The sequence below is a fragment of the Lactuca serriola genome, chromosome 8 (assembly GCF_051521515.1).
Source record: "Lactuca serriola cultivar US96UC23 chromosome 8, Lser_US96UC23_V15, whole genome shotgun sequence".
In the NCBI taxonomy this organism is placed as follows: domain Eukaryota; kingdom Viridiplantae; phylum Streptophyta; class Magnoliopsida; order Asterales; family Asteraceae; genus Lactuca; species Lactuca serriola.
The window spans coordinates 46,549,897-46,573,752 of NC_136415.1; the positions used below are offsets into that span (position 1 = coordinate 46,549,897).

General features: G+C 35.2%; 1 protein-coding gene across 3 annotated transcripts; it reads right to left on the minus strand.

Moving 5' to 3' along the window:
* Positions 1-1,446: 1,446 nt before the first annotated feature.
* Positions 1,447-5,101, minus strand: LOC145070028 (transmembrane 9 superfamily member 2-like). Of its 3 annotated transcripts, none has more exons than XM_079016945.1 (8): positions 4,976-5,101; positions 4,244-4,402; positions 4,123-4,163; positions 3,430-4,012; positions 3,162-3,308; positions 2,559-2,715; positions 1,961-2,445; positions 1,447-1,850 (listed from the first exon to the last, which is right to left on the minus strand). In XM_079016945.1, the coding sequence occupies exons 1-8, from the start codon at positions 5,026-5,028 to the stop codon at positions 1,631-1,633; spliced, it is 1,845 nt and encodes a 614-aa protein (XP_078873071.1). In that variant the 5' UTR covers positions 5,029-5,101; the 3' UTR covers positions 1,447-1,630. The 3 variants fall into 3 exon arrangements, with proteins under 3 accessions (XP_078873071.1, XP_078873072.1, XP_078873073.1); XM_079016946.1 differs by having other exon boundaries at positions 5,015-5,095; XM_079016947.1 differs by having other exon boundaries at positions 4,930-5,067.
* Positions 5,102-23,856: the final 18,755 nt, after the last annotated feature.

A 23,856-nucleotide genomic window follows, 5' to 3' on the forward strand; every position in this document is an offset into this window, starting at 1 on the left:
ATGATTTATTAATATGTTATATGAATAATATATTAATGGAGAAATCATATAATTAAACTGATATTAGATAAGAATTAATTAAGAAATTAATTTTGTGGCTAAAAGACTTTAATTTAATAATAGAGACTTCAACTGTCAAATGTGTGATAGTTGAGTATTGGGCTCAGGAGCCTCTTGGACTAGGCATGGAAAAAAATTAGGATGTGTCCATCCATAATTTCGGCCATAAGGCCCTATTCAAGAAGCTTCCTTAGATAGCTTAAGGCCTAAGCTGTCCATTAGGGTTTAGATTGAAACCCTAGCAGCTCCGGTATAAATAGGACCCTAAGGCTTACAATTTGTGGCCACTTGAAACCCTAGAAAGATCATAGCCGAAATTATGCGTCTTCAACCTCTCTCCAACATCATTATTTTTCTATTGGTTTTTGTAAGTCATTAGAGGAGTGACACTTGTGACTCTAAGCTTCAAAGACAAGAAGATTCATGCAAGCAACAATAGGTAATCATTTAGATATGATTTGCCTCATTAATTTCGAATTATACTCATTAGATCTAGGGTTTGAAAGTCTTGGATGAATGCATGTACAATTAGAGAAACCTAGATCCAAGCATTAGGGTTTACATGAGCACATAGGATGTTATTTTGGCTCAAACCCATCATCAACTTGGAAAGCAAGTTTGGTATCTTGGGTTAACCTATGTCTTGGGCCCATAATTTAGGTCAACAACTACTATAAATGAATCTCTTAGGTATTGTTTGTTTTTTCTAAAAAACCACTTCTGGCCACTTATTGTTGCGACTCGCAGCACTTGGCTCTTTGCAGTTGTTTGTTTTTTAGAAAACTTCTGACTTAAAAACTGTTGCGCGTGTGCTGCGTGACGCATCACTTGACCCTCTGCTTCAAACCTCTTCACATCTTACTTTAACTTATTGCAGCAGTCTGCAGAGGTTAAAAAACAAACAGATTTTTTATTACATGTTGTAGCCGTTTGGTCCCCATCTTCTGCTATGGGTTGCAGAGATGGTTTGCAGACTTCAGACATTTTCGCTTCGAAAAAACTAACAACGCCTTAGTATTGATTGTAACCCTAAAACAAGAGCATGACATTGTAAATGCACTAAATACATAGAAATCGTATAGCACTAAATATCAAACAAAAGAACTCTTTAGTTTTGCATGTGGATGTAGCTTGATTACTCTAATCAAATGAACTATGTTAAATCCTTGTGTTCTTCGTTATTCTTCAGAGTTTGTATCATTGTGCTTGTGTTTGTCGAAGTACTTAACTACCTAGCTAGCAGGATGTGAGAAAAATGGAGCAATTGACCTTGATTAAATGGTTGATTTTATCATCTATGTTGAATAAGCCAAGCTTAATGGAAGGAAATTTTATGATTAGCTTTAATGCTACCACAAGCACATACAGATTTACCACTCTAACATATGAAAAAATAAAACTTTAAAAGGAAATTATGGATTTATATAGATGTCATAGGAGAGATTAATTTCAAAAGGAGAAATGAACACTCGTCAGGTTACACGGAACATGCAATGTTCTTGCATTTATCCTGAGCTTAATCAACAGAAATATATCTCAACAAACTCTATTAAATGTACGTATTGTTCTATTAATCACACTTTATAGCTGCGTACAAGTAACGAACAAAGAGCAATGAGGCACGAAAACCCACACTTCCCAGTACAAGAAATATGCCGAAACAGACGCATGCCATATAGCCGAAGAAAAAAGAGATCTGCAAGAAACTATTCATGTATGATCTCTCAAAATAATAATAGATGCAATAAACATATATATACAATCCAGTAGAGCCTCCACACAGAAACGACCTGTGTCAAATAAAGAACTCTTATTAGTTGTAACTTATAAATTATTAGCTCATGCATATAGCAATTCAAGACCATAATCAGTTATCACACCAACTATATATTTAACATACCTCCACCACCATTGATGATCTTCAACTGCAAGCTGGAAATATGTAAGTGCCACAGAAACTAAAGCAGTCATGATCAGAAGAAGAAAGAAGACTATGGACATAATACCATAAAGTGTATAAACCCGATATCCCCAAACACTTGTAAATATGTAATACAACTGAATATAGATGACACTGAAAGGCAAAATTCCTGCTAAAGCCATCTGAGGGAGAACACCCCTATACCAACGCAACTTAGGAACCTCTCTAGGAATTTTAGCGGTTTTGCAGGGAGCTTGGAATTCAGGCGTTCTTGTTTTCCCAATAATGCCTCCTAAAAGATGCAATGGTGATGCTATGAATATCCACAAGAGAGATAACATGACTATTGCTCTCACTGGCAATGCAGTAGTTGATCCATAATAAATGGCAACATTGTCTAGGAAAGTAAAAGTAAGAAAGAGAGGCCCGAAATATAATCCTCCTGCCACTAATAGGTTCTTTATCTGTAAGGGAGAAATAAAGACAGCCAATCAGTATTAACCTTTTTATGTGAATAAAAAATTAAAAATAGATCAAATTGTATAAGTTTCAAACCAAGTTTCATATTTTCACATACCCAATTGGTTCCTTCGAGTTGACAATAGAAAGAAACAGAAGTATATCCTGAGACCAAAGATGTAACTGCATATACAATGATAAGTGCGTTCCAGAATACTCCTCGCATATAAGGCTTAAAAACACCTACGACCCCAAGACCAAGAATTGCTACGATCCTTCAATTTCAACAAAAGAAAGGTTCGAAAAGTAATTTAAGATGCAACCCCAAAAAACAATATATAAAAACCATAAAATAAAGGGAAATCCACACAAATGACAAAAATGGTATTGGTTATTTAACAAAATTGCTTTTGAATGGTTCCCACCTCAAAAAAATATTTAAACAGAAAAATAATATTTCCCAAGAAATCATATACTGTATTTCGCAATTTTAGAATGTAATTTTCAATATATAAACGTTTATTTTGCAAGATAAGACTCGATTTCGCGTATTATTTTTCTCAGAAAACAATGTTTTCCAAATTTAGTTAAGGTTTTTCGTGGTGAGGCTACTAAAAAGCAATTTCGCAATTTGCAATGAGACTATGGCAAAATCTGTGGTCATTTTTTTTGCAAAAAGTCAAAAGATAAGACATATTTCATATTGTTTGGAGATACTAACAGTAATAGCAACTGGCTGCCAACACCAAGAGCCGCAGCAAATAAAGACTTGTGTTGTGGGAATCTAAATACATCGCCATGAACATTCTTCCATCCAATCTCTTCTTGATTACTTATCACTTGATCCTCTTCTACATCGACTGAGTTCCTTTCATTTTTCATGCATTGGGAAAACAAGAAAGGCAACACAAGAGTTATTCTGTTTGACAAACATAACAAACACAATAAGCTGAATATGAAAACTTATTTTTTGTGAGTAGAATCAATACTTGGAAATGTCTTTGCGAAGGACGAGTAAGTAAAATGTGAGTAAGGAAACGATCAGAATGAGGAGTGTGACACTTGAGAATGTAATTGAGTGATGATGTATCGGCATGTTGTGAGGTAAAATGGTAGAATCAATGTATATCTCCATTCTCCTATCAAATGATTGTTGTGTCATTGTCCACTTAACAGAGTATGTGAAGCCAACATCAACTTCCTTGTCTTCTGTAACGTCTGTAAATGAATTTGACATTTGTAGAATGACCTTAATAACTTGATCCTTATTGTAAAAAACCTCGAAATCAAAATGTTTGTAAAGGGAATACACTGTCTTGATCCTTCCATTAAAATTTCCGTCATTTCTCATTCCTATAAATGCCCATATTGGCAAGTCATCATAGTGCAATTGCATATAGTAGTTCTTCTCTATCGCCCTTCTGAAATTAGAAACATCTGTTTTACTCAGTGTCTTATTGCATAATACTTCAAAATCTTTATCCACAAGGAATTCAAGCGAATATGGAGTTGAAACAAGACGATCTCCATTCAACATCTCTCCTAAATTAAGCTTCTTCTCTTTTACAACATCTGTTATTAGATAAAAAAAATATATGTGAGGAATGACTAAGCAAATATGGAGAGTTAAAATGACTGAAAGAGAACAAAAGGAAGACCCAACACATTCACCAAAGATGTACCTTGAGAACAAAATGGAAGTTCATAATAAGCATACGTTTCTCTGAAAACAAAGTAAACAAGAATAAGAAGGAATACACACAAAAATAAATAGAAAGGAAAAATGCTATGGAGATGTCTAACCTAGAATTAAAGTATGGCCCAATTTTGTTGGCATAGAAGGGGACTGTATCACCTTCACTGTAGCGATGATCATTGGCATCTGATTCTACTTGGATTCCAAGGTAGATCGGTAGAAGCATAAGAAAAGGGTATTTTCGTAACTTTGCCATTCCTGTTGATCTACAAATAAAAGTGAAAAAACATGAGCAACTGTCATACCAAAAATCAGATATATCATAACGAAAGCATCTTGCAAGTAATACAAAACTGGTTCTCATGAAGCCATTTAAGTTGCACAAGTATACCATATTGTTTTACATCAAAAAGTTACAAGAATCTTTGTAGATTTTGGAAAAGTTGAAGATTGGACTAAAAAGAATTTTGGGTTATGTGATATTTTGGTTATATGATATTTTGGTTGCCTAGTTTCTCATTGTTCCATAAACAAATAAACATATTGTTCAATCTGCTATGCCTCACACTATTAGGCGTTTATCTATACTTCTTTCAAAGCAATGAAGTACAGGATAAATGAATGTAATTGTTGCGAAGGAAACAAAAGCCAAGTTATAAGGTGAATCGTAGCATTAAGATATGAACAATCAAACATAAGTAACTATCCTAAAAATACAATTCAGTTGTAATTTACTGGAGAGCTAACAGAGACAACAGAATCAAACATCAAACTATAATTGTCAAGTAAATACCAAGAACGTGAGATGATCAGTGATGGAGAAAGAGAGGAGTTTTTACAGTGATGGAGAAGGATGCGGTGATGGAAAAGGTCTTAACTGGTTGCAAACCATAAGTATTGTTGGGGATGGAGAGACGACTTTGACTTTGAGTCTTCCACTCTCATCAGCCGACTGTTAAGTTTACTTGTCTCATATGTTGGTCGTTATTTGTTCAATAATTTTGAGGAAGTTACAACTTACAAATGTTTTTTTTTTTTTTTTTTTTTTTTTTTTTTTTTTTTTTTTTTTTTTTTTTTTTAATATTTTGAGTAAATTACACGAACGGTCCCTATGGTTTGGGATAACTTACATGTTTGGCCTCTAACTTATTTTTTATCTTGGAAGATCCATAATATTTGTTTTTTCTTTCGTGTTTGGTCCTGTCTGAGCTAAAAAGACTATTGTGCCACTTGATTTATAGGCAAAAAAATAGTTTTTCAAAAAGCCATGAATTCTTGAATTTTCCAAAAAGCCAATAAGCACTTTGAGAAGCAATTCCAAACACTCACTCAAGACTCGAAAACAAGTTATGTCTAAGTATCTGCTGCTAATTTGTACAACCTGGATCTGAACAAGTGCCTTAGTGTCGCCGTCATCGTTTTTGTAACAACACGAGATCCGCCGTCGGAGAAAACATACAGGGTTTGTCACCCACCTGTTCGCCGTTGGAGTAAACCACTAGAGCAAGAAAAGGAGAAAGAGGGGGGAGCCTTGAAGAATCGATATGAGATCTAGGTTTCAATTGTTCATTGTTTTGTCGATGAGGCTGTTGTGTGCTAGCAACGTTTCAAAGCGGGAAATCCAAGAATTTAGGGATGGATTTATGGTTAGGATTTTTAGTCTAGTTTCGATATTTTTATTATAGTATGATTGGATAGTATGATTAAATTGAATATCAAGTGTGAATGAATTGATTTTAGATTTGATTTCCTTTTCGATTTAATTTTCCATGGTTGTCTCCTCCGTTGCCGGTTGACGAGCTTTTCGTTATTATTTTCATTTGAAGACCCAAAAACAATATCTGTCCAGGTATATGATGTTGATTTATGCAACCTAGATTTGATTTTGGTTCTAATTTTAGATTTGATTTGCATTTGGGATATGATTTATGGTTTTGATTTTAGATTTAACTTTTGGTTTGAATGGATTCGATGTGGTTTTTATTTTTCCCGGTGTGAGAGATAGTGGTTATTTGCTTCGATAATATAGGTGATGGTGGCGTAGATGGTGGTAGTTTCTTCTGGTGGCATTTTACTCCGTCAAGAGAAGAAACTGGGTGAAAGACTAGAAGGTATAAAGGGACGATGTTAATTTTCTAGATTAATCATAAATTTATAATAATAAATTATAAATGAAATACATAAATAATAAAATTAATTAAAAGTCAGTTAATAAGGGACCAATAGTCTTTTTAGGTTAGACAGTGACAAACCTGCAACAAAACAAACAATAGGGACCTTCTAAGTTAAAAAAATAGTTAGGGACTAAATGCATAAGTTACCCCAAACCATAGACCATTCGTGTAATTTACTCTAATATTTTTAAAGGAAAGCTCTAGAAACACCCTACCTATTATCATTCAATGCTAAAAAAAACCATTATTTTATTTTTTTTGTACAAAAAAACCATTTTATTTGTTCATCATGCCTAAAATAATGATTGATAATCGTGACATCCCCAAATTTTTCGGCCAGGAAAGGATGTTTTAGTTATACTTATTTTAAAACATAGTTTATTTATAAATGTGGAATTTGTACCATTAAAATATATACAAATAAATTTTTTTCATTGACTGATTAAAGCTTGGGATGTCATAACTGATACAAGAAACATAAGAATAAACGTAATCATTACAGGCCTTACACATTTAATGGTTTATATTTCCTTTAATCTCTCATCAGATCTGAACATCAAGTACCTTCGTATCGATATATGTGATGCAAAGAAACTGAGTGAGTTAGGTTGGAAAACCTGGTAAGTACCACTAGTACAAAAATGACATATGGCTAGGCTTTTTGGAAATAGGATTGTCACGAATTTTGTTAATTGCATCACTAAAGGTCATTAATCAAATTCCAGTAATGTTTTAGTTACATATCAACTAAAAATCGTCACTATTGCAAACTATTTTCACACATTTTATCATTATTTTACATAAAAAGTATGACAAATACTTGTCAATAGTCACATTATATTATTGTGACTGTAAGTATTTTATTATGAAATTTAAAAAAAACACGTGATTGTAAGTGTTTTATGATAACAGTTAAATTTCATATGTATGTCTAAAATTAATGATTTTGAATATATAAAAAAATAACAACAAGTGACCATAAGTATTTTATTATGATATGTAAAAAAATAAAACATGTAACTAAAAGTATTTTATAGTCACATTTTAATTTTTATGTGTCTAAGTCCATAACTATAATTGGTATGTACTTGAACTGATAACAACACAGTCCTTTTGGGTTGCCCTCAAACCTAGCAACTAGACAATGAAATTATGAAAAGAGAGAGATTAATTAATTTATTATAAGATTAATAAATTAATATAAATGATTTATTAATATGTTATGAGATTAATATATTAATTTGAAATCATAATGTTTGACTAATAGTTAGCAAAAAATTAATTGGAATTGATTTTGGGGTTAATTGTATTAATTATAAAGTACATGGACTAGTTTGCAATTATCAAATAGTTGGATGGAAGGTTCCATAACCTCCTTGGAGGAGGTAGACAAAATCAATAGGGAAAACCCTAATGATTTCGTCCAAGTGCCTTGGTTGGTTTCTGGATAAGCTTGGGCCATAAGCAAAGGAACATTAGGGTTTTCCCTTAAACCGTAGCTGCCTCAGCTATATAAGGAGCCTCATGGCTCCTGAATTTCGATCATCCCTACGCCTGGAGAAACCCTAGCCGAAAATTGCATACTCTCTCCTCCTCCTCCTCCTCCTCTCTCTCTCTCTCTCTCTCTCTCTCTCTCTCTATATATATATATATATATATATATATATATATATATATATATATATAGATATAGATATAGTTTCCTTCTTGCTAGTTCTTGGGTATGATTCCATTAGAGGCATTATAGTTGTGGTGCAAAGCTTCCAACAAGACCAAGATCAAGGATTACCAATTGTTTACTATAACAATTGAAAGGTATGTGATTCTAAAACCCTAATTAGTTATTTTTGAAAATAGCATCCTCTCATAGGGTTCTAGTTTTGCAATTCAAAGTTATATGTTCAATAGTTAAAACATAGATCCAAAGTAGGTTGCATGTGAACTTAGGAATTGTTTTTCTAGTTTATTTGCTTTACTTAAAACTCATCAAAGGTATCAGAGCCATTGGTTTTGTTTTAAATTGAATTGCTATAATAGTTTAATTGAAACTTAAGGTTTATAGCTATTAAACCCTAAAGGCCATGTTTTTCATTTTTAGGGTTTTGGTTTCAGGGGTTTTTGAAAAACCCTAGCCTCCATAAACCCTAATCTAAATTAGGGTTAGGGTTTTAAAAAATCCTAGCCACCTTCCTTAAATTTCGAAATTGCCTTAGGTTTTTAGGGTTTCTTGTTTGAATAATTGTTACATAATTGAATTAATTGGATAATTATCCTATACCCTAAATTTTTGAAATTTAGAGGGTTTAGGATTAGGATTAAATTAATTGTTTATTTTACTTAGATAATCCTCCCAATATTTAATAAATTAAAAGTTAATAGATAATTATTAAATCTAGTTTTTGGTTTATTTTGAATTTGAAATTAATAGTCTAATTTTCGAAAATTCATTTACACCTTAAAGTTTTAAAAAGTTTAAAACGGACCTTATATATATATATATATATATATATATATATATGTATATATATATATATATATATATATATATATATATATATATATATATATATATATATATATATATAAGAACTGGTCGGTAGAATCGCTAGTATGCCTCATTCACAAAGCTAGTCTATAAGGGGGTATAACGAAACTGCCTATAAAATGATAGTTGAATGGGTGTCCACTCTCACCCACCGCTTCCTTGATTAGTGGAGGGTCGTTAGCAGAACGGATTTGATAGGACAAGTTAATCTCATTAAAAGTATAATGTTATTAGTTAAGTACTAGAACATCATTTTACAAAATCTCAACTCTAGTTACTTTAGGAAAAATGTGAATAATATGTTAACCCATGAAATTGCACATTAGGATTTATAAGTCCTTAGTGGAGCGTGTGTGGTTAGCCAACACACTAATTAGGACTAATAAAGAGTCGTAATGGGTATCTCATGATTATCATTGTTGAGGGAGTGTGTGTGGTTTACCAGCATATCAATAAATAATGATAAAGACAATGAGGTTACCAAGCACATTTGCATGGTTATTCACATCTTGTTTGTGATCCTCGGTATCCTAGTCACAAATAGAAGAACATAATCCGATATTAAAACATGCCATTGAAAAGTTTCAATGTATCTCAAAAGAATTAGGAATTTCACTTAATTTCGTTTCGTCTAATGGTAGAATTAGTGAATCGTCATTCACTTACCTTTATGAAATTCACACTTAGATCTCGGCATCCCATTTCTAAGTTTTGAACCCTCATAGTTGGATCCTAACCTTAATATTGTATCTTTGGGTTATTATATTGAGGTATCTTGAAATCTAACTGAAACTATCTTTCTTTTCAGATGTCTACTCCTGGAAACACTTCTGCTTCATCATCCTCCAACCAAGGTTTCTCTTTGCTCTTCATTTGCTCCAGAGTCGTTATGGATGGCACGAACTATAACGACTGGATACATAACATAAAAATAGCGCTTCGCTTTGAGGACAAAGAGTATGTCCTTAAGAAGGAGCTCAAAGAGATTGATGAAACCAAAGCTGCTCCCGAAGAATATGCTACCTACAAGAAGCATTATGACGATGCAACCAAAGTGGCTTGCATCATGGTCACAACCATGTCTCCCAAATTGCAGATATACTATAAGGACTACTGGTCCTTTGAGATGAACAAGGACCTTATGGAAAAGTACAATAAGCAAGCTCGTCAAGAGGAGTTCGAGGTATTTAAATCAATCGTGGCTTGCAAGATAAAGGATGGGGAGTCGGTTGTCAGTCATGTGCAAAGAATGCAACACTACATAGAGCGTTTGGTCAAGCTCAACATACACTTTGATGAGGAATTGGCCATTGACATGGTCTTGAACTTATTACCTGATTGTTATGGTCAGTTCATCCTAACTTACCACTTGAACAACATCGAGCAGACATTGGCCCAATTACACAATCTGTTGCCAATAGTTGAGGTAGGAATGAAGGGTAAAAGTATAGCCTCCACTCCTAATAGTGCTCGCATCTTGGCTATTGGACAACTAAAGGGTAAAAAGAGGAACGGTCTTCCTAAGCAAAACTGGAAGGGCAAGGCCCAAGTTGGGTCATTTAGCAGTGGCCCAATGGCCAAGCCCAATGTTGTCATTCCCCATGATTCTGATCCAAAGGATGCTGATTGCTTTTATTGCAATGACAAGGGGCACTAGAAACGAAGTTGCCCGAAGTATCTACAAGACATTAAAGATGGCAAGGTGAAGCCATCTTCAGCAGGTATTTACACTATTTCTTCTAATAACTCATTATCTTCTCGTTCTTAGGTCCTTGATACCGGATGTGGTTTTCACATCTGTTTTGATTTGCATGGGATAAAAGAAAGTAAGGAGGTGGAGCGAGGGAGGATAAACTTGATCATGGGAAACAAAAAGTCCTCACTAGTAACCAAGATCGGAATTCATCAACTTTTTCTTAATAATGATGTTAGATTAGATTTGTTGAATTGTTGCTATTCATGTGATATGATGAGAAACATTATTTCATTTCATGCATTTTTAAAACACGATTTTAAGTATTTTTTAATGATTTTAATGGTTTAATTTTTGTTTGTAAGAATGGCATTTTTGTGTTTGAAGCTTTACCTTGTGATAGTGTGTATGAAACAGTGACTTGTGTTCATAGCTTAGGTAATAGTGTGTTTATAATTTACTTGTCTAATAATGTAGACAATGCATGCTTGTGGCGTTGTCGTCTTGGACACATTAACAAGAAACGCATAGCACAACCCCAAAAGGATGGAATGTTGGAATCATTTGACCTAAAATCATAGATGATATGTGTGAATCTTGTCTTTTGGGAAATATGAAAAAATCACCTTTCACGGGATCTTGTGAAAGAGGTGAAGGTGTTGGATTAGGTGTCTAAGCCCATAACTATAATTGGTATGTACTTAACCCGAGAGTAGCATGGTCCATTTGGGTTGCCTTCACTAGAGCAATTTGATAGGATGGACTTTTGAGAAGAGATTATTTGTGATTTATTTATATATTATAAGTTCTAATATATTAATATGAAATTATATTATTTAATTAGTATTGATCAAGAATTTATTTGGAATTAATTTAGTGATCAAAAGAGACTAATTAAATTTACGGGGACTGATTAAGTAAATCAATGATTATTATAGTGTGGGCCAATGATCCATGGTTATTTAGGATGGGCTAAACCAATATGGATAGTCCATGGAGGTTTAACCCATGGAGCCTACGTAATATGAAGGGTCGTGTGAATTAGGGTTTGTATGGATGTAACCCTAGACTTTACCACACTATAAAAGGAACCTATAGTCACCAAAATCGGCTCTATGCATTCTAAGAAGAGTGATAAACAATTTTGTGTGCTAAGTAGCATCTCTCTCAAGTTATCCTTTGTTCATGGTGTTTGTGAACAATTTGAGGCATCACATTTAAGGTGCTAAGTTCTTAAAAGCCAAAACTACAAGCTATAACAAAGAGGTAATTCTATAACTCACTTTTATATTGTTTATGTCAATTGTATGCTAGTTGTAGGCTTAATGCTTTGGAAACAATATTGCATGTATAATTAGAGAACACATAGATCCAAAGCATTTAGGGTTGTATGTGCACCATACGATGTTGTAGTATACAAAACCCAATAGTGGTATCAGAGCATATGATTGTTTTCTGTTATATTTGATGCATGACTTATTTTTTCCAAAGCTGAAAAACTGTTCTGACAGCACCTACTCGACGAGTACATTCTTGGACTCAACGAGTAGGACAAATTTTTCCTTGAACTCGATGAGTCCATAGCTGGGCTCGACGGGTTGGATGATCAGACAACATTTTTCGGGATTTTTGGCCTGTTTTGGATTAGGATCATTACCACAAAATGTTTTAGTTCATAAAATTTGATTTTGTTGGTATGGTAATGATTATACTCATCTAATCAAAAGATAATTTTCAAAATTTCAAGATTTGTATTAGTTTATTTAGTAGGATAATTTCTTGTAAATTGTTGATTTGAATTGTCTTGACTTATGAGTTTAACTAGATCAAAGATAAATTATATGATAATTTCTATTTTGATCTAAATGTTCTTTAAAGTCCTCAATAACTTTTCCTCAAGTTATGGAACATGAAAAGTTTTTTCATAAAAACCACATTAAACTTATAGGAAATCAAAGGTTTTTCAAGAGTTACAAACTTGCCCTCAAGTTTTGGTATTTGATAAGTCTCAAATTAAGAAACTCTTGTAATTAAAAAGGTGTAACTCTTGGGTTCAAAAATTAAAAAAATTAATTAAATAGGTTTTAATTTTGAATTTTTTATATTTAGAACCTTGAAGTAATTGAGTAGTTCAAATTGCACCTTATGGACTTTATAAAATTTGTAACATCCAAAAAATACAAGCCAAAAATTTCGTTTTTAACTCATTAATAAAACCATAATTATCTTTCAACATATAAAAATCATAAATGATGTATCTCAAGAATAACATAACATCTGTCAAATATATCAAAGTATAAACATCCCAGGCTGAACAAATGGAGTGTGTACTGCAAACTTCCTGAGCTCGTCTTTTGAAAATTGAGTACTTGAAACTAAAACTGAAAACTGTAAGCACGAAGCTTAGTGAGTCTCCCCAAACTACCACATACCATACACATAATCACATAACCTGGGCCTAGCCCACTGCATCAGGCCCTACGCGGCATCGGACCGTAAACCGGTACACATATAAACATATCCACAATGCAGATAACATAAACACATAACATAAATATAACTCTGGGACTACTCCCAACTGCATCAGGATGAATGCCGACATCGGATTACCTGACATTGGACTCCTGTCCGGCATCGGGCTCACCTCGACATCCGAGGGCATTGGGCATCAGGCTCACCCCGACATCGGGCTTGCCCCGGCATCAGGCTTACCCAAACACATACACAACACATCATATATCAATAACATAATCACATAATCTGTATCGGGCTTGCCCCGGCATCGGATCAAATCCCGGAACATATAACATATAACATATAAACTAGCATACATCGGGCTTGCCCCGGAACACATAACACATAGCATAATAACTAACATACATCGGGCTTGCCCGACATCGGGCTTACCCCGGAACACATAACACACAACATGTAAATTAACATATAATGGGCTTGCCACGGCATCGGACCGAAGTCCGGAACACATAGCACATATCATATAACCTTCATGAATCACAAAGACATCACACATACTTAACTACTTCTCGGGACCGCCTCGGCATCGAACTAAAGTTCAGAAATATATAAACTGCATCGGGCTTACCCCGTCAATGGGCTTACCCCAACATACTACAACTACTTAAACGGGTCGGCATTGTGGCGTTAGACCCGTTCCTACTGGAAGAGGACTCACCTCACACTGCTGAAGTCCCGCTGACCAAACCATAGCTGCTGGATGACATATTCCCAGTTTTGTCAATATCAAAATAACACCCAATTAATAATTGGGTTCCAACTCATAACCATAAGTCCATGCTTGGGGTAAAAGACTACTTTACCCCTATCTTAGCTTGACTCAAGCCCAAAGCCCAATCCAAAGGCCCAAACATCTAATAATGGACCAAGGCCCAACTATGGCCCATCTACGGCCCAATTTTCCCAATTGGGCCCAAGTCTCTACATGGTCTTGATCAAAGGCCCAATCATTCATTCTTGGTCCAACGCTTGACATTCTCATAGTCCAACATATCATAATCATCAAGGCCCAGACTATGGCCCATCTATGGCCCAATTTTCCTAATTGGGCCCAAATTCCTTACGTGGGCCTTACGCAAAGTCCATTAGATTATTCTAGTCCATTTGCTTGCTTTTGGATGGTCAATTTTCATCCCAATCACCAAGGCTGAATAGGAAGGCCCAACTCAAAGTTCAAGTGAAATTTGGGTTTCACATGAAATGACAATTAGGGGTAAGTGTTTGTCACTTAACCCATTAAGGACTTAATCCATTAAGTCCTTTACTCTACTAGATAAGCGATATGTGATAATTGGGCTTAATACACAATCCAATCCCAATGGCTCAAAAGTGGGTCCAAATAAGTCCAAGGCCCAAATACTCACAATTAGGGTTTTCCACCCAAACATGGGCCAATAAGCCCAAAACTAATGTCTAAGCGTATTAGGGTTCGTTAGTGGGGCACCACCCACTACCACCTCAGGTAGTGGTGGTCAATGGCGGCACGCGGCGACGGCCACCAACTTACGGTGGTGGTTATGGTTCTTTTCATTACATTTTCTACTAATTACAATTACAATTTTGTAATCCACAAATAAACACACACATACTAACTACTCTAACACACACACACAACCACTCTAGTGGTGGCCGTCGGCGGTACAAGGCGGCAACCACCAGCTCACGGTGGTGGTGGTGGCTTTTCCCATGAACTCCAGCTAGACAAAACACACACACTTCAGATTGCATACAACACTCCAGCCACCCACTTGGTGGCTTAAGGAGACAACAGCGACAGTTTTTAGGATGGCAGCCACCACCTCACGGTGGTGGCGGTGGATTCTGTTGATTCCTAGACAAGCAACAACACACCCACGAGTATACAACTCTCGAGCCGATAACACTTCATCTTTAACGTAACTACAGCAACGTCATCGGATGGTGGTGGTGGTAGATTGCAGTTGATGGCGGAATAAGAAGGAAGACGAATAGGGTGGCAATGCCAAGTCACGACGGCAGCAGCAACGACGGACGGCGAGACGAATTCCGAATTGGGCGGCAGTCACAGGCCATCCCCGGCCTTACACTGTTGGATTAGTGTCTAAGTCCATAACTATTTTGGTATGTACTTGACCCGATGGTGCATGATCCTTTTGGGTTGCCTTCACCAAAGCAACTTGATTGGAGAAATAAATAGAGAGAGAGGTTATTATGATTTATTAATATGTTATAAGAATAATATATTAAAGGAGAAATCATATTTGTTTAATTAATATTGGTCAATAATTAATTAAGAATTAATTTTGTGATCAAGTGTAATTAATTAAACTAGAGGGGTTGATTTGTAATTATGTGATAGTTACAAAATAAGGTAAGGATTATCTTATAAATATGGTGGACGAATTTAAGGTTGGAAAGCCTTAGAATTCGAGTATGATAAGGATTCAAGGATTATCTTATTGGTTGCTTAATGGATAATCAACTAGATAAGGATAATGACTGAAACCCTATCTCTACACCTATATAAACAACCCCAAGGTCATGAATTCGGGTATCCCTTCCCAAGAAGTCTTAAGGACGAATTCTAACCTCCCTCCTCTCTCTTTATAACTTCTCCACTTGCTTATGGTGTTTGTAAGCCATTAGAGGAGTGACACTTGTGACTCTCTGCTTTCCAAGGTCAATTCAAGGAGGAATTGGATTGTTATTGCTACATAACAATCAAGGTATGTTCTTAAACCTATTTACATGTGAATTCTGATTTCCATATGCTAGAATTAGGGTTCAAAGTCTTGGATTCAAAGTATGTACAATAGAGAAACCTAGATCCGAGCTTTAGGGTTTGTATGAGCACATAGGATGTCTTATGACCAAAACCCATCAGTGGTATCAGAGCCATGATTGGTTTCTATTGTATTGATGCTTGATGTAACTGAAAATCGTGTTTTGGCCTCACTGTTCGACCTGACTCGGCGAGTCACTCTTGGACTCGGCGAGTTCCAGAGGGTGACTCGGCGAGTCGGTGTGTCAGATAGTGCTTATCTCGGGATTTCTTGCTGTTTTTCCATTGGGATAGTTACCTTATCATGTTAGATCAATATTAATCCGATTATATGATATATTTGACTATATTTTTGATCAAATTGAGGATATTTATCAATTAATAAGATAATTGTTTCCTTATAAGATAATTGATTAATTATTTTGAGTAAATTGATAAGTTGTTTTGCAAGAAATCATTAAACAAATCAAATATGGATAATTAGGTAATTAAATGTTACTTTAGATTATTTGTTATTTGATCCTTGTTGTTATGAAAAGTTTCATATTTTGCCCTTTAGGTTTTATAGTTTAAATTTGAACCCAATAGTTTTGTAGTTTTGAAATTTAAATAGTTGAAACCCTAATGTGTTGAAATGTTTCAAAACTTGCCCTCAAGTTTTGGAATTTAAAAGTTGATTAAAAGTTTAATTAGGAATGTTAAATTCTAAAACTCAAGTATAGTTTTGAAAAAGTTCAAATCACACCCTTATGGTTTTATTAACTAATTAAGGTGTTTAATTAAAGAGGTTTAATAAATCCATAAAAGTTTAGGTTAACCTTTTAATAGAATTAAAAGTGTAATTGTTAAAGTTAACCACATAGTATTTTAAAAGTTATAAAATACACCCTATACTATATATAACATTAAAAGTCTAACATTATATATATGTATAACTAAAAGTCAGTCTTACCGTTAGTAGGCCTCTTTCACGAAGCTGGTCTATAAGGGGTGTTTAAGGAAATTGCCTATAAAATGGCGATTGAATGGGTATCCACTCTTACCCACCACACTCTTGACTAGTGGAGGGTCGTTAGCCAAACGGGTAGGATAGGATGAAACCTTCCATTATAAGTATAATGAATTACTAAAGTAACTAAATGTTTTCATAAAATTCCCAATCTTAGTTACTTAGGCAAAAGTGAATTGATGCAATTCCATGAAATTACACTTTGTGCCCTTGCGAAGACGTTAGTGGAGCGTGTGTGGTTAACCGGCACACTAAATGGGTCTAAGTAAAGGTAGCAAAGGGTGACTCAATGTTTGTCATAGTTCGATGGAGCGTGTGTGGTTTACCGACACATCGAATAGGTGACTGTAACATGTGAGGGCACCATGTAAGTTTGCATGGTTATTCACTCCTCGGCATCCCAGTCACAAACAAGAGGGGCATATCGAGATATAAACATGCCATTGAAAGTTCAATGTATCTCAAAGGATCTAGGAGTTTTCATAGATTTAAAACTTAAATTTCTTTTTCGTTTTTCATGGTGGAAATTAGTGAATCGTCATTCACTTACCTTCAAATATTCTGCAACTAGATTACGGCATCCCTTTTCTAGGTTGTAGCGTATTGTGTTGGGTCCTAGCCTTGGAATTTCATTTGGGTGATCTACCAAGGACTCAATCTATCAACTAACTTGAATTCGTTTTTCTCCCATTTGTAGATGTCAAAGTTCGACAACTATGGTCTTCTCAAATCCCGTGGAACAAGCATTCCACATGAAGATGATATTCCACGATTCGATCGAGGAACAAGAAATCATGCTTCACTTCCTCTACCTCCTCCAATTATTCTCCCTAACCCACAAGTTCAAAGGCTTGAAAAGTTCAAGATCACTCAAGCCCTTTTGGCAAGTAAACATAAAGAAGGAAACTCCGTGTGTGCGCACGTCCTAGGGATGAAGTCACACATTGATAAGTTAAGAATGTTGGGATCCGTTGTCTGTGAGGAAATGGCTGTTGATTGGGTTCTTCAGTCACTTCCTAACTCATATAGTGAGTTCGTAAGAGAGTACTATATGATAAACTACGACGTGACCCTTATAGATCTCACCTATATGCTTATTGCTGCTGAATCAGAAATGATTTGGCGCAATAGAAAAGCAATGTTGATTGGTGAATCTGCCCTCGAGACCTCTATGGATATAGACAATGGCAACGAAAGACATGCTATGATCGAAAAGTTTGATCATAAGAGAAAGGCAATGTCTGAAGTAGTTCCATGTGCTGTTCCAAAAGAGTCGATCTGTTTTTATTGCCAAGAGAAGGGGCATTGGAGACGAAGCTGCCCTATTTACCTAAGAGATCTAAGAGATGGGAGAGTCGAAACGTATGGCTCTAATATAGGTAAAATCCATTGACTAACTCTTTTAAGCTTCTATTCTAGATTCTTAAATACATAATGTAATAAGATTACAATTGATGTTTTGTAGGATCGAAGAAAAGAAAGGGAGCTTAAGGGAAGAAGTGAGCAAAATCTAACCGTAAAGGAATGGATTTCGATCGCATTTCTCGAAGATTAGATTCTTGAGCTACTACTTAGAGTTACAATTAGATTGCTAAGAAAGATGTATTAGCATAAGTTTTTCAATGAGTTGCATTGTAAGGACAAATTTTTCCGCAATAAAATAAATTTTGATTTTAAATTTTATTTATTTATCCTTGCAATGGTGTGTATGAAAAATTGATGTTAAAATGTTTCTATTATTAGCAATAATGGATTTGGTTCTTATTATGTTATTTATGGAAAGTCGAGAGTTTACCAAATAGGGAGAGTTTCTCATCGCCCAAGTTTCAATTGGACAGAAACTTGGAATCATGCAACGTGGATGCACGATGAATGAGAAATTTCGTATTTGGAAATTAGACTAATTCATTGACAAAGTGTCAAGTGAAGGACTAGGAGATCGAGTACACAAAATTGTGTGTTGATCAAAGTCCACCATAAGAGTAACAAGATATTCGTCATGATTTACTAAAGGTTTAGTAAATATGATTATACTTACAAGATTAAGTGTAATTCTGAATTGATTAAAGGGTTTAGATCAATAGCAGAACGAATAACAAGAATCAAGTAGGCAGAGAGATAAAAGTTTCTCCATTCTAAGAAGATGGGAGAGTACCTTTTATGCTTTATGATAGGTCTTAATGATTAAGAACCATATCTCAATTGATCCTCTAAGTGAGTCTTGGTACAATTGTATGTCCAAGAAGAGGAATCAAGAATTGAAGAAATGGTTAAATCAATAAGTCAATCATACTTCGTTCCAAAACAAGTCTTAGAGTTAAGATTGTGGCAATGAGTGAAAAGTATTAAGAAGGTTTAAAACATTCATTAAATGTGGTAAGTTGTGATGTCTTGGATAAGACAAAGACCAACTAGGACCAATTTATGAAGAGTTTTGATAAAAGCTACACTAACTCTTGAATATTTGTTTGTCAAGAAATGTTTTGACAAGAGAATCTTATATGTCAAGGAGTCAGTGGGAGTCTTAATGGTCTTGAAAGGTTTCAAGAACAAATCAAATAAACCTTATCGATCATCACTAGCACACGAGTTGAGGTTTACAACCTATCGTGTTGACATTATTTAGTTTCTGTGCCAATCCAATCGAGTTAATTATGCATGTGAGTCCTATGAGTTCTCATTTGAATGCATAAAAGGCAAGGACCTTGATCAATGGAAAGTACATTGATAAGAAAAGGTGAGCTGCTTAACTACTTGGAAGACATGGTGGGCAGCTGTGCTACCATAAAGGCAAGAAATCAAGAAAGTTCGATCCATATGAGTTTGCCGCAAACTTTGGTTTTGACAAATTCACATGGATAGGAACACATACATCGTTTAAATCTAAGTGTCATAAGATTTCCTCCTTCATGAAAATGATTGTGAAGAAATGCTTTCACTAAGAAAGATTTTAAGAAGATAGTGATTGTAAAATTGCATTCTCAAATTCGATTATGGTTACGACATCCCTTTCCATAATTTGAATTGTGAGGTTTGGCAATTAGTCTTAAGTGTTTAGACACACATATGAACTATCGAAGGCAAATGTGTATAAGTTCAAGAAACCTTGATAAAAGATTATCAAAGCACTAAGAATTAAAAACATGAACTTAAGAAATTCAATAAGTATTGTTTTCTGAAAGTTAAGATGTTTATGAATACATGTCGAAGCTAGTGGGAGCATAAGTGTTATGTTTTATAATAATCATCATGATAGTGGGAGCATAAATGTTATGATTGTATGATTATTAAGGAAAGTATTGCAAGGTTAGCAATATTAATTATAGAAAATATGAGTCATACTTTGCAAAGTCGCAATAGTTGAAGAGTTGTTTTGCTATAATTAAGGGAGAGAATATTATGCTTCATTTCAAATCTAAAGGTTTAGGTTGAGAAATGTTAATAAAATTTAGTCAAAGGTACAAAGTGTGTTCTTAAAATTTCGATTATGATTACGGCATCCCTCTTCACAATTCGAATTTTGAGAACATAGCAAATAAAACATTATGCGTCGTGTCCCATACGCTTCGGGTATAGGATCGATTGCATATGCTTTAATGTTTGACCATTCTAAAATTTTCCAAATGTCGAGCACATTTAGAGGGAAAAAGGACTAGAATCGGTTTAGACTAAAATAATTAAACAACTATCAAAGGACAATCCAAGTTCGACGAGGATTGGTCGCTTGTGAGTAGTTGGAAGTATAGTATTGGAAAATATGGAAATGTTTCCATAATTGGATGGACCATATCGACAACATTACGAATAGATAAGACTCTATTAAGAATGAGTTGTCATATGGAACATATGGAAGTGTGTCCATATTGGGAATTGAATATTGAGAAATCTATGACTAGATTAGAAACTTATATGCAAAAGGATGTTCAAAGAATGTACTTTGAGTGAGAGACATCACGTTTATGGAATTGTCTTGTAACAATCTCCGATAGAGGACTTTGTAATATCATTGGCAATAGTCTTTGTGACTTTGGTGCAGTGACATTACGAAAGGATAGTTGCATAGAATGTTAGAATCTAGCATATTCTATAAGTAGCAAGAATTTGATATTCTTTTACTTATGAAAAGGATTTGGAGTTGTGAAATGAGAAGGATTGGAAATGTATTCAATGAGATCTATTTCACAAAGTAAGAACCATAGGTAAACATTGTGTTCATGCTAGGAGCATGGGACAAGTGTTGGAATTCAAGTAAGAAGTTGATTACCCGAAACGACAAATAATGAGTAATCAATATGGTGATAAATAAAAGGTGTTTTATTTATACTCAAAGGTTTGAGGCCATATGGGATTAGTATTATTCTTGTGTTTCACATTTGCATGTTTTGACTTCCAGAATAATTGAGTTTATTAAGAATAATCGAATTATTCAAACGGGCCACAGTCGTTCATATGTTGGAAGTAGATATGAATGAAGACTGTCGTGAATTGGTGTGTGGATTGTCTAAAAGAGTATTAGACATAAGCAAATGTTTGCTGCAACGTTCATGAGTGCTTATGAATGTGATTTGAGCATTGGATTAGACCCACGCTCACTTGGATCACTCCATGAATTGTATCACGAGTGATTAGTGAGACGATAACATCTTATATTCTTGAAACCAAGATGTGTGAGTTGTATCTTGCGAATCGGTTGCACATTGATAATATGTAAACGCACTAGTAACTTGGTGTTATAAAACATATTGTTGTGTGTGATTCGGTGAGTGAGTGCAAGCGAGCATTGTATCAAAGTTTATCCATTCCTTTTATTCAAAGTAGGATAAAAGCGATATCTTTGGGCCCCTCGATGGTTTAGTGATGACAAACGTAAATGCTCGGCCGGGCTAGGGCTAATTTGATTTGTTCAATTGGTCAGTCGTCATAAATCAGAAATCGAGAAGTAGTACAAAGAGAATGATTAGAAATCATATCTCATATGATATCTAGAATGGAGGAATATATGATCCCTTATCTGAGGACACGCGTATCTGATATGATCAGAGTTGACAGCGGCTTTGGAAAGCTACGATTGCAGATCAGGATCCGAAGTCATACGCAGAATAGTTGTTAGACTTATCCAAGTGGGAGACTGTTGGATTAGTGTCTAAGTCCATAACTATTTTGGTATGTACTTGACCCGATGGTGCATGGTCCTTTTGGGTTGCCTTCACCAAAGCAACTTGATTGGAGAAATAAATAGAGAGAGAGGTTATTATGATTTATTAATATGTTATAAGAATAATATATTAAAGGAGAAATCATATTTGTTTAATTAATATTGGTCAATAATTAATTAAGAATTAATTTTGTGATCAAGTGTAATTAATTAAACTAGAGGGGTTGATTTGTAATTATGTGATAGTTACAAAATAAGGTAAGGATTATCTTATAAATATGGTGGACGAATTTAAGGTTGGAAAGCCTTAGAATTCGAGTATGATAAGGATTCAAGGATTATCTTATTGGTTGCTTAATGGATAATCAACTAGATAAGGATAATGACTGAAACCCTATCTCTACACCTATATAAACAACCCCAAGGTCATGAATTCGGGTATCCCTTCCCAAGAAGTCTTAAGGACGAATTCTAACCTCCCTCCTCTCTCTTTATACCTTCTCCACTTGCTTATGGTGTTTGTAAGCCATTAGAGGAGTGACACTTGTGACTCTCTGCTTTCCAAGGTCAATTCAAGGAGGAATTGGATTGTTATTGCTACATAACAATCAAGGTATGTTCTTAAACCTATTTACATGTGAATTCTGATTTCCATATGCTAGAATTAGGGTTCAAAGTCTTGGATTCAAAGTATGTACAATAGAGAAACCTAGATCCGAGCTTTAGGGTTTGTATGAGCACATAGGATGTCTTATGACCAAAACCCATCATACACGACATAACAGGCGTCATCAGGTGGCAGAATGGTGGCCTTCGTGGATGAGGAAGCAGGCGGAGACGAGAGCTGTCGAACTTGGTGATGCCATCGGCGGTTGAGGGGCTTCTATGGTGATAGCGACGATCGGAGGTGAAGGAAGAGGGTGGGGAAATGGCGATCGATGCTTAGGGGGTTGGCGGTTTCAACACATGCCTTAGGGTTAGGGTTTCACAAGCTATATACCCCGACCAAATAGAAACTTTCCCATAATTACAGTTCTGGTCCCTCCCCATGGGATCTTTTCAATTTAAACCCAATATTTATCCTTTTGCACCTTATTCCCTAATTTTCTTTCATCATAAGTCCTAATAATTACCGAACATATCCCTGCTTCTAAAATTCTTCTCAAATCAACTTTGTAGTTTACTAAACAACCCTCCACTATCCAAATTCTTCACAAATTAATCCGGGAATTACATTAATTAATTTATTTAAATAAACGAGGTGTTACAACTCTCCCCCACTTAAATTAGATTTCGTCCTCGAAATCATTCCTTACCATTCCTTTCACTTCAAACCACTCTAGTAACATGGTCACCATCCTGGGCACACCCTAGCCTTTCTAGGGTAACCATAACCAACCCTCGCAGGGTTCTAAAATTCGTAGATAAATGAATTCCTCACAACAAAATCACATCTACTCCGTCCGAAATCTGTTGTCTCGAGATGGTCTGAATCCCTGACAGACCGCCCATACCGAAACACTATCTCCGAAACCAGTCCACTTGTCTCTTAGCTGCTTACTCAACTTTCGATAACTCAAGCCTCCCACTAGAGAACATACTCACAAATCCTAATTATCCCTGAAGATCACTTATGCTTGGGCTAGGCTCAGATAATCCCAACATGCTATTACTTCTTGAGACACTGAGACGGTCCGAAACACTGATCTGCATGAAACACTGAACTGCCTGAAATAGTATGCTGCTACATGGCTGCTTTCCAAAATATATCGAGACCTTCTTGGTCTCAATTCATTCATCAGGCATTTGAAATACCGGGTTCCAGCTCGGTTGTGGAGCCAAAGGGCT

What these genes read in the sequence shown, in the direction of transcription:
- LOC145070028 (XM_079016945.1), bottom strand. Translation starts at nt 5,028, where the DNA reads ATGGTTTGCAACCAGTTAAGACCTTTTCCATCACCGCATCCTTCTCCA. An exon ending in ACTTCCATTTTGTTCTCAAG is followed by an intron (nt 4,013 to 4,122) that starts GTACATCTTTGG and finishes ATCTAATAACAG; the next exon opens with ATGTTGTAAAAGAGAAGAAG. An exon ending in AACTCGAAGGAACCAATTGG is followed by an intron (nt 2,446 to 2,558) that starts GTATGTGAAAAT and finishes TCTCCCTTACAG; the next exon opens with ATAAAGAACCTATTAGTGGC.